The sequence below is a fragment of the Silurus aristotelis genome (assembly GCF_946808225.1).
Source record: "Silurus aristotelis genome assembly, chromosome: 1".
In the NCBI taxonomy this organism is placed as follows: domain Eukaryota; kingdom Metazoa; phylum Chordata; class Actinopteri; order Siluriformes; family Siluridae; genus Silurus; species Silurus aristotelis.
The window spans coordinates 26,586,717-26,604,076 of NC_139574.1; the positions used below are offsets into that span (position 1 = coordinate 26,586,717).

The 17,360-nt window shown below is 35.3% G+C and overlaps 2 protein-coding genes across 2 annotated transcripts; one reads left to right on the plus strand and one right to left on the minus strand.

Annotated features, from left to right (window-relative positions):
* Positions 1-4,751: 4,751 nt before the first annotated feature.
* On the minus strand, positions 4,752-9,317 carry LOC310736546 (hemoglobin embryonic subunit alpha-like). The gene is made up of 4 exons (XM_083560107.1): positions 9,197-9,317; positions 5,435-5,560; positions 5,116-5,323; positions 4,752-4,995 (listed from the first exon to the last, which is right to left on the minus strand). Exons 1-4 carry the CDS (start codon positions 9,205-9,207, stop codon positions 4,867-4,869), a joined length of 474 nt encoding a protein of 157 aa, XP_083416233.1. The 5' UTR covers positions 9,208-9,317; the 3' UTR covers positions 4,752-4,866.
* A 4,340-nt stretch (positions 9,318-13,657) lies between these two features.
* LOC310726832 (hemoglobin subunit beta-2-like) lies at positions 13,658-14,716 on the plus strand. Its single transcript, XM_083542796.1, has 3 exons — positions 13,658-13,812; positions 14,128-14,350; positions 14,484-14,716. The coding sequence occupies exons 1-3, from the start codon at positions 13,721-13,723 to the stop codon at positions 14,610-14,612; spliced, it is 444 nt and encodes a 147-aa protein (XP_083398922.1). The 5' UTR covers positions 13,658-13,720; the 3' UTR covers positions 14,613-14,716.
* Positions 14,717-17,360: the final 2,644 nt, after the last annotated feature.

Below are 17,360 nucleotides of genomic sequence, written 5' to 3' on the forward strand. Positions count from 1 at the left end.
ATGCATTGGATTTCTTGCAAAAGCCTTTTTTTCCCCTCAAAATCCTTAGTACTTCTTTCAAAATTAAGTATTTGTGTCAATGAACATATCATTGCCATCGAAATACCAAGTCCTTTTATCATTGTTTACGAACAAGATAGTCAAAACGTTTAATCATTTTTTCAATATGACAATGCTTTATTTTAGTATTTCCTGATGTAAACTATGTTTTGGATTGTATTGATTGTATTGGACAAGTATTGAAAATGCACGAGGCTGAATTGGCAACTGTGAATTTCAACAGCACAAATTTATGATCGTAAGAGACTGGACAGGATTCACACTTTTTTTTATGTAAAGTCCATCAAAAATAATGACTGCAATATTGACTAATATAAAGATAGTAAAAGCAAATTCTGATTATGACTAAAACCAAACTGAATTTGTCACAATAATAAAAAATGTTCTGAAAATGAAAAGCTACTCCAGGAACAGAAAACTACAATTCAGATAGTGACTCATTCATTTGAAAGAGAAAAGGTTTTTTTTTTTTTACCAAGATTTCACAATTGAAGCATTTACTAATGTAGCACTGGAGAAATGAACACATTAGGGAATTTCCATGAGCCTAATGAGTAGGAAAAGCTTTAAATCACTAAACCTATAAAGTAAGAGAAATTAACATTCTTAACAGTGGATTACTAAAGCTAAGCCAAATTGACCATGGTGTGGCTTTTGAAATATTTAATCAATAAAAACATCGATTTTCAGTTTTTAATCTTACAAGGTTGCATCATCAATGTAGTTTTCATGTTTCTTGGTTATAGGTTGGAAAAATGTTTCCTTTTTCATGTGAAAAAAAATTGTGTAGTTTTCTTGAAAAAAAGAAAGAGAAAAAGATGTGTGCTTTATTCATCTTTCATCTTCATTTTAATCTTTTAAAGAAACTTTGAATTGAATTTAGAGGTCATATTTGACCCACTTTATTCATTTGTGTAACTTTTTGGATTCATTCATCTCAAGGTTAAACCAATGAACATGAGATCTATATGTAAAGAGGTTCGTTGTGTCTCTTTCGTTGATCTTTAAGATTACAAGAACAATTCAAACCCTGCCAGATATCAATAAATATTGTGCAGAGAAAGTAAGATAGACACCAGAGAGCCTTAGATAGATGGTAGCGACATCTTGTGGTGGTTTGGTCACATTTACACAAACGAGTAACTTCTAGTTGGTTTGTGATCTTCACTATAGCGCTATAAAGCATTTTATTTTTCATGCAAAGAGAAAACACAATCTCCGAAACATAAAACAGGATAGACCAATGACTAAAACACTAAACTTGTCTTGAAAACAATTAAACGCTTGTAAAATGGATGCAAATATTAGCACGGCCATGACCAAAATTACAGCAAGTCAGTACACTTTTGATAGTCTTTCGTTCCAGCAATGCCATGAATGATGCTCTTTTAATTAAAAGCCCCTGGACTCTGGTCCCCTCACTGCCAGGGCATTTAGACTATCCGGAAACATACTGTTTTTCAAAAACCACTCAAACCACCTCCTGTTACATTAAAAAAAAACAAGTGATGTGATTGGTCGAGCCATTAGCGCTTTCTAAAAAGCTTTTTTTGCCTAATACAGAACTGTATTGCTATTTATATTGCGAATTACATATTAGCCCTAAAATAATGCAGCCAAGAAAGTGTTAGTTGAATGGAGAGTTATGTTGTGTTAAGTCCTATAAATGATTTTCTTGTGTTTAGCCATGGTGTCATTTTACTAAGCGGAAAAATGAGCTAACGCTGTTAGCATGTTATATGCAAAATGGAAAAAAGTGGTGTTACTTCCGCTTTCACGGCACAGAGCATGTTATTAGCCACACTATAAAATAAGCTCCTAAGACACATAGAGAGGGGGAAGAATGTTCTCAGATGTTTCACACTTTCTTACATTTCTCATGCATCATACATCACGTCTACATATAGAAGATGCATCAAGTACATGTTTGGTGCCATCCCAGTATTTGGGTCAATTTAAGTTTCTCTTCAATACAACTAACAGGCCTCTGTCAAATGTGCTCTGCATGTCAATATCTCTGTGCAAAAAAATGAGGTGTGATCTAACTAATGCTCTTATGGTGCAAGTGACAAATCCCTATAACCATGTCCCAAAATCTCGTATAAAGCATTCCCACTAGAGTGGATGTTATAATGGAAATGGCAGGTCTCAAATGGTACGTTCTAAAGCACTCATGGATGTAATGGTCATGTGTCCCTAAACTTTGTGCCAAATTGTGTATGTCTATAGCTAGCATTATAAAGAATGTGAATACTCAAAAAACAATTGCTGTAAATATTTAAACTATTGCACCTGTCCCTTTTAACAGACAGATTAAACGTGTTGTCCAGCAAAATGTTTTTGACAAACTTAGAAAAGCCAGCCAGCTTTACATTCATAACACAGAAGTGTGAAAAAGGTCCATAAACCCCCAGTCCCACAGGGCCACCTTCCTCACTTAAGCCTTGAAATGATGCATTACACCACTGTATGGAAATGAGTTTTGGGCTCTGACATCCAAAAATTAGATATATTTTATTTCTAAAGACATTCCTTGGTTGAACATGTGTTTTGAGTCATTGTTTTGAATAGCAAAAAAAATTTTTTTTTTTTACATAGACTTTATATCTGGAGATGAAGTTGTTTAGAACCCCTTCCCCAGTTAAAGAGAAGTATTGACAAAAATGTATGCTACGATCACCATGTTTTCCAGTAGTATGGATGCTGAAATGTGCTGTATTTGTGCCAAACGGATATTTGGTAATTAAGACCGAAATGTTTTATCTCATCTGACTATAATCCATTGTAAATATTTTTTTTGCCATCATTTGTCTTGAATGCATGAAAATATAATGAGCGGTTTGCCTCTTGGTAGCCTTCTTTTTCTTGTTTCTTCAGCTAGTTCTTTAGGTTTTTAAGGAACCCTCCATATCTCCACAGTGCTTCATCATGCTTCCAGTGTTTTTGATAGTCTTTGAAACCTTTCTCCTGAATTGCACCATTGAATAATAAGTTTTCATAGATGGCAGAAATATTTAAAAGACCATTTCTGACTTGTTGCATCTGTTCTGTATATATTTGCCTTGTATGCCATATGGGATATTTTCTTTTTCTCTTAATAATAGCAGATTTTTTGAACCAGCAGATTTTTTAAACTCTTTGTTTAAAAGATGCACTGATGTGGTTCTCTCACTTCTGTCATGGCAATGGGCAAAAGGTTTATTCGTGACCCCTGGTATAAACATCTGTTTGCTTCAATACATTAGCTCTGACATGATTAATCTTTGTTTCTAGATTTACATTATTACATTTTTTTTAAAGTGGTGTAAAAGTGATGGCTATATTTTAAGGCTTGTTTACGTACCAACGTGCCATTATACCTATGAAATATTCTAGTTCTAAATAGTGTAGCTAATAAATTATTATTTCAAAAGAAAAATGCCGATTTTTTACTGTTGAATGCCAGAATTAAGAAAAGTTGCTGTGAACTTCTTAAAGTTTGAACACATTTGAGCAGGAATGACCATCGTAATTCTCTTCCGCCTCGAGCAGAATGTTTTCCATTACATTTCATACACTCATTACATTATTTTTTTAGCCTAAACGATTTGCCTTGCAATCCCACCATCAATGCTTTAAACGTATTATGGAAGTAACCTCTTATTCTCTATACCGCAAAAAAAGAGGTTAAACTGAAGCAGAGGCATTGTTATGATATGCCATGGTTACTTAAGGTTTATGTGGTCGGTCATGCTCAAAACCGCAACTGCGCAGGGGGCGCTGAGAAAGAAGGCACTTTGTATACTAAATGTACTTAATGATTGAGAGAGAGAGAGAGAGAGAGAGAGAGAGAGAGAGAGAGAGAGAGAGAGAGAGAGAGCACTTGCGCTTGACGGGAGAAAACCGTGAGCAAGTTATGGCTTTGGTTTATTTTTTATTTTGGGTCTCCCACACACACACACACACACACACACACACACACACACACACACACACACACACACACACACACACACACACACACACACACAGTTTTTTTCGATTCCTAACAGCCAAAGGCACAGTTTTCTAACTGTTTTCATTGGAGTAAAAACAAAAATGTTTTACAGTGTGAACCTTTAGGCATCTACGTAATTCACATTAATTCACATTAAGCCATAAACACCACATGTAAGAACCAGGCTTATTTCCAAAACACACACTTGAAAAGGATATTTACTCTCTGTCAGAGATATTTAGAAAAGAATAGCAAAGTCAACACGATCATGGTCATGTGATTAGATGCATAAATCTGGTACATAATTTAATTAAATTAGTTATATGTTTTTTTTTCAGCATGCTCTACCTATTGGCCTTACAGCAACTCTCCAACACTTCACTCCGTTATGCTCTTAGTCATGTTTGAAATTTGACATTATATCCTATTCTAATATGTTATTCTAATCATAATAATATTTCAAGCAAAGAACAATTGGTGGCATTTAATTTGGTTGGAATGCAATTCATTCTGCTCCTTTTCTGACCAATGATTTGTTTTAAGACCAATAAAATGTTTATATTTGCCAAGGCATTTTTTTTTTATTTATGTGTATTTTTTTTATAGATTTGTCTTGTTTTACATGTTTTTTTTTATCCTTCCTTACACTTTTATTTCTAGTTCTAATATGAACACAGATTTATACACAAATTAGAGACGACAAGAGAAGATTATATTTTTTTTTAAAGCAGGCCAAAATATTTTTGCCATTTATTTAAATCAACCAAGGACATGTAACTGGATCTGTGAAAGACAGATCGCGCGTGTCCATCAGCTGCCTGCAGAGCTGCTTATCGGTACTTCTCAGAGAGAGCCAGGGCCACGGCAGCAAGGAACTTATCCATAGACACGTGCACCTCAGCAGTAAAGTCATCAGGGAACGTGGCGGCCAGAACAACGAGCAAGTTGTGGCCCAGGATCTACAGAGGAACGAGAAAACATTGACATTTAGCAAGCATGTTGTAGATCTACTGTAAATTTAAAAAAAAATGCAAGATTGAAAGATTTGCAGAGCATCTCAAGATGATTTATCAGTTTACCTTGAAGTTAGCTGGGTCAACACGCAGCTGGAAAGCGTGCAGCTCACTCAGGCTCAGCAAGCCATTGGTCAGGTCGTCGATTTTGCTGACAGCTTCTCCCACACCACCCAAGACAGTCTTTCCGTGCTTCCTCACCTGGGCAGAGCCATAGCTCAGGTCTTTCCAGTGAGAGAAATAGGTCTTTGTCTGGGGGTAAACAGTCAACATCCTGCGCATAGGGAAATTCAAAATAATTAGTTCTCAGCGCTAAAGCAGGGATGGATGTGCATAGCAAAAAATTACTGGAGAAGTAAAGGAGAAGAGTTACTCAATCACCGACCTGTACAGGGTTTCAGCACCGATGTCTTCAGCCTTTGGGGCTGCTTTAGCCCAGAAGGCTTTGACGGTTTCTTTGTCCTTGGCAGAGAGACTCATGTTTTCAGGGTTTGGAAGAAGACTTCGGTAACTGCCCCAAAAGACAATCATCCTTTTATACAAGGAGCTCAAGCTGGCACGCCCATGACCCACCTCAAATACGTGACAACTTGGAGCTCTTTCAAAAAAGACAGATTAGGCAGCACTTCTGCTGTTCGTAAAAGATAACTGGCACGCCTGATAGGAATCAATTTGCCCATGTCAAAAGACATTTGGTCACCATTATTAGCTCAGAAATGCAAAGGACATCAAATAAATGATTACTGGGCAATCTAAAATATAAAACGTTCTTTTGTTGTATATAATAGAAAATTTTATTTATATGTATATATATATATATATATATATATATTATATACAACAACAGAACATGTTTCGTTTAGCTTTCATGACAGTTTGGCAAACAAATGGCAGTCTCTCATCAGATTCTCATCAGATTCATGAGGTAATAACCAGGAATGGTTTTCATTTCACAAATGTGGCTTGTCAAGAGTTCATTTGTAATGTTTCTTGCCTTCTTAATGTGCTTAAGACAATCAGTTGTCTTGTAGCCTTATTATTGCTACTACGATTACTGTACAAATCCATGTTATGGCAAAAAACACTTAGTAAGTAATTTAGGAGAAATGACTTTATTACCATTATTACTTTTAGAAATGAAGGCTAGTCATTAAAAAAAAGAAAATCCCCATAACTTTAAATGTATTCCCAAGCTTTGTAACTGAATCCATTAAATGCTATGATGAAACAGGCTTTCATAAGGACTGTCCCTGGAAAGTAATACCAAGAGTTACCTCAGCTGCAAATGGTCAGTTTATTAGAATTACCAGCCTCACAAATCACCGATTTACAGCACCTCCAATTAGAGCCCACATAAATGCTTCTCACAGTTCAAGTGGCAGACATATTTCAACATCCACTGTTTAGAGGAGACTGTGTGAGTCAGGCCTTCATGGTCAAATAGTGGCAAAGAAACCATTACTTACTACCAAGAAACAAGAAATGGACATTAGGTCAGTGGAAAAATATCCTTTGGTCTGGTGAGTCCAAATTTGGGATTTTGGGGACATTCAGAGGGTGAATTAAAATTTCCTGAATGTATAGTTCCCACTGTGAAGCATGGAGGAGGTGCAATGGTGTTGAGGTGGTTTGCTAATGACACTGTTGAATAGAGGGCAGACTTTACCAGCATATCTACCACAACATTTTGCAGCAACCTCCCATTCTATCTGGTTTGCACTACAAACACACATCAAGTTTATGTAAGAGCTATTCATCTATAAAAGAGAGTGATGAAGTGCTGCATTAAATTACCTGGATCTAAATCCAATTGAGATGGTTTGGGATGAATTGGACCGGAGTGGGAAACGTAGGGAAAAGTAGTAAAAAGCAGCCAAAAGCAGACAACATGCAATCAGCATCTATGGCAAATCTAGGAAGACTGTTAAAACTATTCTACCAACAGGACTACATCATGAGGCTGACTGAGTGAATGCCAAGTGCCTGAGTGAATGTGCACAGCTCTCATTAAAGTAAAAGTTGGCTACTCTGAAAAATCAAATATACTGTATAAATAATTTCATATATATATATATATATATATATATATATATATATATATATATATATATATATATATATATATATATATATATATATATATATATAAATAAAATTTGTGAAAGACACAAATATAAACATTAATAATCACAACATGAAATATTGAATCTTTTTGCTGCACTCCAATCCGAGCACTGACATTTTAAAAACTTTGATTTTATCATTTTTTTAGCAAAACATTTTTCTTGCCAATTAAAAGGGTGTGATCCTGTAAAGACTGCCAAGAAAATATTGGTATTTCAGTGTAAATACGTTATCACCAAAAGGTTTTCATGGGTGTAACAGGATCTGTGCAGCTGATAATAAGTTTCTAAACTTCTAAATAAATATGAATAGACCTATAGTGGTTTATTTGTCTATATAACATAGAAGGGAATTTTGATCTTTTTTCTTTTTCTTTTTTTTTTTCTTTTTTTTTTTTTTTCATCATAATAACTATTAAAGTATGAATTGACAATTGCAAGGTAATCCAAAACCATCTAAGCTAAAAGGTGGTTGAATGGTGTAGGTAGGAGATACATTCATTTGAAGTTTGATAAGCACAACTATATATTCAGTAAGTCTTGGATACATTTGTTGTGTCACATTTATTATGCACACTATTTTACCAAAAGTTTGTGTATGCCTGACCATCAAATCTATACCGTATGTGCTTGCTGAAGATTCTATTCCAGATGACATTTTTTTATGAAGGGTTTCTACTAGATTTTACTGCATGACTGTATGGATTTGCCCCTTTAGCCATATTAAGTGATTATATCCAGTGTCTTGGGGGACAGACAGAATTTTAGTTTATCCTAATGGTGTTCAGTGGGCTTGAGGTCAGGCCTCTATCCAGGTCAATTCTTCTACTCCATCTTTGTGGCAACAATTTATTAAAGGCCCACATATGGGTGGGATTGTTAGGTGTCCACAAACATTTAATTATGTACTGTAAATTGCTTTTTTTCATATTCTAATTTGTTCAATTTTATTAGTATTTTACATTGTCTGTCATGGAGAACTGTAGACTAACAGCTTATTTGCAATATTTATACATTCTCAATAGAACTCACAAATGCAACACAAGAGCAGCATTTAAGTCACAGCAGAGATTTATACTGTAGTTGAATAATTACATTTAGATTTACAATGCCATAGCTAGGTTCATCATTTCTCAGAATGCATCTAATTGAATCTCCCCAGCACTTAGACAGACATAACTATTTTTTCTTTTTTTTTTTTTTTGGTTACAAGAATCTAGACACCTCAGAAAATAAATTCCTTGTTATTTTTTTTCTTAACACAAAAAAGATCAACTAGCTTTTTTTTTAACAATATTTTTAATAACTTGGAAAAATCAACATTTTGCTGTCTCCTTTGTCTTTTATTTTCACTGTTGCCAGCATCCTCACTTTGGGATATGCATTAATTTTACTTGTTTCACCTTCCTCACTGAAAGAGTTAGTTGGTGGCATAAAAAGGCCCAAATTTTTTTATTTGTTCTGTTGTAGGTGTTTACAAGAAATGATGTATTAATGTTTTGTACGTAAAACTATCAAAACTAACCAACAATTGCTACTAGTCAGTGTCCTGGTCATTGTATATTGCTTTAATGATAATGAGTTAATGCCTTTCTTTTTCTTCTTTTGGCTGCTCCCGTTAGGGATGGCCACAGCAGATCATCTGTCTCCATACTCCCCTGTCCTCCACATCTGCCTCTATCAAACCAACTACCTGCATGTCTTCCCTCAGCAAATCCATAAACTTTCTCCTTGGTCTTCCTCTTTTCCTCCTTCCTGGTGGCTCCATCATCAGCATTCTTCTACCGATATACCCCATGTCCCTCCTCTGCACATGTCCAAACCATCTCAATCTCGCCTCCCTCACCTTGTCTCCAAAACATTCTACATGCGCTGTCCCTCTAATAAAATCATTCTAATCCTGTCCATCCTCATCAATTCCAATGAAAATCTAAACATCTTCAGCTTTGCTACCTCCAACTCCACTTCCTGTCTTTTAGTCAATGCCACTGTCTCTAAAACATACAAAATCTCCATGCTTCTACCGGTATGTCATTTGGTCCAACAGATTTTCCACTCTTAATCCTCTTAATCCTTCTGCTCTCACTTCCTCCTTACTAATCCTGTCCACTTCCTGCTTTACCAACTCCACACCATCCAACCTTCTCTCTCTCTCATTTTCCTCATTTATCAGCTGCTAAAAATATATTAGCACCTCCTTCCCAGCTCGGTCTCTGCCTGGCCAATCGGTAAAAATCCTTTTCTCCTTCCTTAGTGGCCAACTTCCCATTCAGCTCCTCATATGACTTTTTCTTGGCTTTTGCCACATCCCTTTTCACCTGCTGCCACATCTCCTTGTACTCCTGCCTACTTTTCTCATCACTCTGTTGATCCCAATTCTGTTTTGCCAACCTTTTTCTCCTTATGCTCTCCTGCACTTTCTCATTCCACCACCAAGTCTCTTTGTCTTCCTTTCTATTTCCAGATGTCACACCAAGTACCTTTCTAGCTGTCTTCCTTATCACTTCTGCAGTAGTTGCCCAATCATCCAACACCTCTTCCCCACCACCGAGCTCTTCTTCTTAACCTCCATAACCATCCTACAGACCACTAGCCGATGCTGTCTAGCTACACAGTCCCCTCCCAAAATCTTACAGTCTCCAGTCTCCCTTAGGTTGCATCTCCTAAATAGAACATAGTCCACCAGTGTGCACCTTTGTCCACTCTTATACATCACCCTATGATCCTCCTTCTTCTTAAAATAAGTGGTCACTACTGCCATTTCCATCCTTTTAGCAAAATCTACCACCATCTGCCCTTCTACATTCCTCTCCTTAAAGCCATACCTACCCATCACCTCTTTATCACCTCTGTTCCCTTCACCTACATTCCCATTAAAGTCTTTCCCAATCACCAATCGTTCATTCCTAAGTACACCTTCTACCACTCCATCTAACTCACTCCAGAATTTTTCCTTCATCCTCCATCTCGCAACAAACTTGTGGAGCATAAGCATTAATGACATTTATCATCACTCTTTAATGTCCAGCTTCACGTTTATCACCCTATCAGAAACTCTCTTCACCTCCACTACACTCCGACTGTAGTCTTAAGGATCACTCCTACACCATTTCTCTTTCCATCCACACCATAATAGAGCAGTTTAAAACCCCCCCTCCAATGTTTCTGGTCTTACTTCCTTTCCACTTGGTCTCCTGAACCCACAACACGTCTACTTTTCTCTCTCCCTTTACCAGTTATAGTACCAACATTTAAAGTACCAACCCTAACCTTCACTCTCCTACAATTATTTCCCTGTTGTATTTGTAGATGTCTTCCTCCTCTTCTTCTTCTCCTTTGGCCAGCAGTAGCCCAATTTCCACTGGTACCCCTTTGGCTAATGATACCTGTGGCGGTCGTTGGTAACCCGGGCCTCGACCGATCCGGTATGAATTTCTGCTACGTGATCCTCATATTTGATTAGGCACATATTTATCGCTGGATGCCCTTCCTAACGTAACCCTCCCCACTAAGAGTGCACTGGCTTGTGCAACCCTAATGGCCGGTTTAATGAGTTGAGTTGATGCCTTTATGCTGGTAAAATCACATGAGAAAAGTGAAATACTAGAGTCTGACCTTTCTCACTAAAATCAAACTACTCACTGCACCATCATAAAACCTGATTAATATTTATCCCACGATACATAAAGCATTAAATGATTTAGTTATCTTTGAAAGACTTACCTAATATATTTATGTTCATAATTATAGGTTTTATAATCTGCTCTTTGGTGTCACTCTAAACTTTATGGCCAGAAGTATGTTGACACTTATATAATATATGCTTGTTAAAGATCTTTTTCCAAAGTCAAGTCATTAATATATGCAGAGGCCTGGAGTGCAGTTCATGTTCAAATTCATTCCAGAGATGTTCAGGTTTATAGGTTATAGATACGCTGGTCACTTAAGTGCTTCTATGCAGGTCACTCTGTTAAACAATGGATCTCACTTGCCTCTTCAGTGAAGGGAAATTAAAGAGATTGGGAAAGATTTTTGAAACAATAATGTAATTCCAATTTTGTGGAAAAATAAAGTGAATTGCCATATATGGAAATTATTGTCAGCCAATTATTATTATTTTTTTTTTTTTTGGGGGGGGGGGGGTTAAATGATGTTTGTAAACATTATTTTCAGTGCATTTACTGTACTGACATAATTAGTCTGTTTTTAAGTCTATTGAATACTACGCATGGGTAAATATTGGAATGTTGCGCACAGAAGACAATAAAATAGGGACTACAGAACACACACATTAATAATATTAATCAATTCTGCCTTAATACTTACGATATTTATTTATGTTAAGGTAGATATATGCGGTGCTGGAGGAAGTAATCTAAATGTTTTAGTATTTTCCTGCCAAAAAGTGAATCAGGCAGAAACGTTTATGACAAGAGTCTTTAACACACACTAGGGCGGTTGTGACTCAGACGTGACTTGACATGAATGAACGCGCAGATGAGTGATAGTGATGTCTATGCCGCACCCTGGAACCCTGCCAGCCTGGCCATCTCTCCGATTACAGCATCCAACAGTGTCTCTAAATAGCCAGTTATTTGTACTGTTTGTTTGAATGCATAATGAAATACAGTCACGGTGAAATACACATCACATTCCTCCTATTTATAGTTCCTTATTGGGGGAAGGAGTTATTGTTAAAGTAAAACAGTTAAAGAGTTAAAAGAGTTAATAAAAATATACTATACAATATATTATAATACTTAGATTATAATACAAACTTTTGATACTATATAAATAGAGATTCGTGAGTTATGTTTTTAAGTGCGCCATATTGAATAAAATCATGTATAATCTCTGAACATGTGGATCTCCGACACACTGCTGGCAATTACAACAATAGAATACAGAAACCATTTTGTTATTTATTTTAACACGTGTCTTACTTGAATAAATATTTTGCCCACCACAACAAAACCACCATCCTTACGCATAATCTGAAGTGTTGGGATGTTGAGCTGAATTTAACACAAAGTTTTTGCAAATACATTCATGGACATTTTGTGATATTTGGAAAACTTGTGGTTGTGATTTTGATCAGTTACATTCGAACACGTCTATATTTTTATTCAAGGAGTTACAACAAACCTCCCATTACGTACTTATTATTTACCAAATTGAAAACTCTGCCCACACCCACAAATAATGTTTTGAAATCTATTGAATCTACACTATTTGCAGTTTTCTGTATTTGTGAATTTTTGGGCTTATAGAGTAACCTTCTTATTATAAATGGTTATTATCCATTATATAATGGCTTTATAAAGCCATTAAATATTTGATAACCATTTATAACTCACGAATCTCTATTTATACAGTATCAAAAGTTAGCATTATAATATAAGTATTATAATATATTGTATAGTTATTTTTTATTAACTCTGTTAACTCTTTAACTGTTTTTATGAATTGTTAATGTATCCACATTCCTGACTCAGCATTTAATAATATCAAACTGCAATCTGTGGTTATGCGTAATTGTGAAAATTAAAATAAATCAAAAATAATAAAAATTAAATAGTTGCATGAATTCATGCAAAGGACTGGTTTCATTTGTGGATTTTGTGTGAAAAATGATGTTTTATGCGGCATCTTATACATTTTCTTCTGTTTTTTTTTTTTTTTTCATTTATGAATAAGGCAAACCTGAAAATATAGAACATAAGCCTACTACTGAATATACAATTTAACTTTTACTGTGTTCATATTAAATTTTAGCTTATTTGAACTTTTATGTCTTACGATTTAGTGATAATATTTTTTTAGCTTAATCTGTTGACACTGAATTAAGTTCATACAATATCAAGATGGTCGGCCTCTTGGTATGTATGTATGTATATGATGAGAATATGATTATGGAAGATTTTGGTTATGTGCTGTGATGCTGTTTTGCTGATGTTAAGAAAGAAAAAAGTAGCATTTTATGCCTGAATTAAAACATTTTGAAATCTTTTTTAATCATATTATTTATTTATTTTACTATTATTTTTAAGTTAGATTTTATTTAGGTCAGTAATAATAAGAAATCCATTGCACATTTTTGAAAAGAAAGTGTATTTTTATTTATTTATTTATTACACGAAGCGTCCAGTGATACCAGTGTAATTACATTGCTGTGATTAACAAACATGATTGCATTTTCTGGAACCTCGGTCATTATTAATACTACCAAATACTTTTGATCGTTATGTAATCCACTCCAGTGTATCTAATGCCCATCGAAAACGTCCCCCCACTACTACTAATAAGTTGTGTAAAACAGTCCGCACGCGTAACCAGGAAGCCTCGTGTACCATGACAATGCTATTTGCGAGATAAGGATTCTTATCTAATCGAAATCACTCAGACTGCAGAAACACCCCTTACATCGTTTCTCGCCTGGTCTGGGGAGGAGCAAATCAACGCATAGGCCTATATAAGCTGCCCAAATAGAGCACATTTACAGGGCACTTAGTTCATTAGAACATATAGAAACCCCAAAAGCCAGCATCATGGTTCTGTGGACAGACTTCGAGCGCGCTACTATCCAGAACATCTTTTCCAAAATCGATAAAGATGCAGTTGGTCACCAGGCACTGACAAGGTATGGGTTTTTTTCAAAACTTGATTTTTCTTAAAAAAAAAAAAAAAAAAAAAAAAAAAAAAACCTTGACCTGCTATTATTATTATTATTATTATTATTATTATTATTATTATTATTATTATTATTATTATTATTAATATATATATATATATATATATATATATATATATATATATATATATATATATATATATATATATATATATATATATATATATATATATATTATTATTATTATTTTTTATTATTATTTATTTATTTATTTTTTTTGTGAACGTAAATATAAAACCACATGCCTCTTGTTTTGTCTCTCAGGTGTCTCGTCGTGTACCCATGGACCCAGAGGTACTTTGGTAAATTTGGAAACTTGTACAACGCCGCTGCCATCTCTGGAAACCCCAATGTTGCTGCCCACGGTTCAGTAGTCGCCGGTGGTCTGGAGAAAGCTGTGAAGAACATGGACAACATTAAGGCCATTTTTGCTGAGCTGAGTGTGCTGCACTCCGAGAAACTGCACGTGGATCCCGACAACTTCAAGGTGTGTATTCATTTATAAGATCCCCTATTTAGTCAGTTACCTGATTGCACTTAATATTACGCACTGACAAACAATTGGGTTTATTCCGTGAGTAACCTGGGATCACTCTGCTTAATCTTGTTTTCTTCTACAGCTGCTGGCTGACTGCTTCACCATCGTCGTTGCCGCGTCCCTGGGTGCCACCTTCACGGCTGAAGTACAGGCAGCTCTGCAGAAGTTTATGGCTGTTGTTGTCTCTGCATTGGGAAAGCAGTACCACTAAATGCTGAACAGATTTGACGGCCACAAAGGACCATCAAATTGCATGCAGTTTTAAAAACATTGTACGTGTGAAAGCAAGTATTGGAATAAAATGACCAGCACACATTTGTGAACTGTTTGTGCTTATTCATTGTGCATTTGGAAATTTGATGTTTGTTTCTGTGCACGTAAAAAAAAAATCAGTTTAAGCAATTTAAAACGTTTTGCATAAATATGTGCATCGCACACTTGTACGACGCATGCGCATAAAGTTCTACTTGCAGACTGCAGCGCATGTTAAAGAGTAAGCTGTTGTGCAGGCTCTGGTTTTCTCACTGCACTCATGTTGTCAAAATATTGATTTGATTTATTTTTTTATTATTTTGCTGCTGCTATCTAAATAAGTGCTCTTACAGATCTACTGACTGCAGTTACTCTGATTAGAGGCAATATATAAAGTGTTTAAGTTATATAACCATGTTAAGTTATATAAGTATAGGCTCGGGTGCATACTGTAGTTCAGAATCTCTACTCCGATCTTCAAAATATTTGATGGTGTTGCAAGAACTTTACTGGGATTATTAACAACCAAACACAGGAAAAAATACATACAAAAAAAATAAAAGGAACACTTACTATAAAATATAATTACAATAAAACAAAAATATATATTCAGTGAATATTTAAATAACAGCAAGTGTAAATAATAGTGATGCATAATGCAACTTACTAAAGGCAGTGATGTGGTGAGTAGATGAATGGCATTCTGTATTTGAAAGACAAAAAGACAAGCACTGACGTTCTGGCATAGCAGGATCCAGCTATTGCACATAGATAAGCAAGCTGTTCACCCAGGTGCTGTTTCAGCAAAAAGCTAAAAAGAGCCATGTTTTTTTAAATATCAAGTAATTTTCCAGCTAGAAGCTAAATATAGACACCATTTAAAATGTATTTACTTTTGTTAGGTTTTAGTTTCAGTCAAATATTTCATCAGAAACAATCTAAACAACACAAATAAACTGAAAAAAGGCAATCGTCTGTAAACTGTTTTGTATGAAAAAAATTATCGGTCTGCACAATTTATAAAATGATATCACACTTACATATTTCAACTTGCCCTGAAATATGGAAACATACAAGTGAACTTATACTTTACAAAATGTAAACAAATAATTGCTCCGTTTTGTCACACGACACTTTAATAAATTAAGGGCTTGTTGTGCTGCTGTAATAAAGCTTTATTTCATAAAATAATAAAGTCAAATAAAATGTTATACTTTGCAGGTATTACTTCTGCTATACGTGTACAGACTGGTTTGAAAAAAAAATGATGTAGCAAAGATGCTTGTACATCTGCCTACCACACTGTGGGGCAATAACTCAGTTAAAAATTTTTTTTTAGAACCCCACTCCCACCCCCTCACTTTGTTATGTAAACAGATCCTTGATCCAGTTGTTTGTAAGTGTGCAGCAACAATAGAGCTCAGATTCCTTTAATCCCAATGTAATCTGCCTCCGTATTTAAAAAAAAAAAAAAAAAAAAAAGGCTATTTCGAGGCCGCACTGTTTCTGTGCTTACAAGGCCTCAGTGGGTACTGCAAAATCCCAGGATCATGATAACAAAAATGTCAAACATTTCTTATCACTGTGCTGTTAAACATGGCATTCCTCCAGCCTGCTCGATTCTAGAATATATAACCTGATTACACAGTGTGCATAATGGAAAAAGCACACGTATAGCATATAAAACGCTATACAAGTATAGCACGTATATTGTTTCTAATATGTTCTGTACACAGGTGAGTACTTAAAGAATACACTACAATTCAAATTTCATTTTGAAATGAAATGCACCAATGAAATGTTATTCATGCAGCATGGTGGAGTCAAATAATCAAATAGCTTAATCTGTTAATTCCTCAATCTCTGCTTCCAGTGGATTCAGAAAAACTCCATAAAGCGAACATACACTATATAGACAAAATTTTTGACATCAAACCATAATATTTGTATTTGTATGTATTACTGAACATCCCCTTCACAGTTAGTCCTTATTTGCTGTTATAATAAACTCTATTTTTCCAATAATATGTTCCACTAGATTTCGGTGTGTAGTTGTGGAGATTTGTGCTCATCTTATAAATTTAGATGCTGATGTAGGGTATAAGTTTTAGGGGTGCAGTCAGTGTTCCAATATATGTCAAAAGTTGAGGTCAGAGCTCTATACAAGGCCACTCAAGATCTAATCCAACCAATGTAAACCATCATCACGAGCTTACTTTGTACATAGGGGTAGTGTCATGCTAGAACAGGCTTGGTTCTGCTATTTCAAGTAAAGGGAACATTTCATGGTACCACATCCAGAAAGTCCTATACAATTGTGTGCTTCCAACTTTGTAACAGTTTGGGAAAGAATCACATATAGCTGGAAAAGTTATGTGTCCCAAAGCATTTGTCCATATAGTGAATTTGGACAGTTCAGATGTTTCAGTCAGATCACTTGTCAAAAGGGAAATAAAATCAAGTACAATTGCCAGAGGTAAACACTGGGAGTAGAATGGTTCATATTAAAGATTACAGAAACTTTCAAATATAGCACTGTCATAGGATGCCACAAGTGAGTTCATAAATCCTGCTCAGCCATGTACTGGTAGGACTGCTGAGTGCTAAAGTGCACAGCAAATAGAAACTGCTTATCACCCACTTAATTAGTTACTACAGTAGATTATTCACATAAGCACAAAACATGTTTCAGAAGATTCGGGAAATG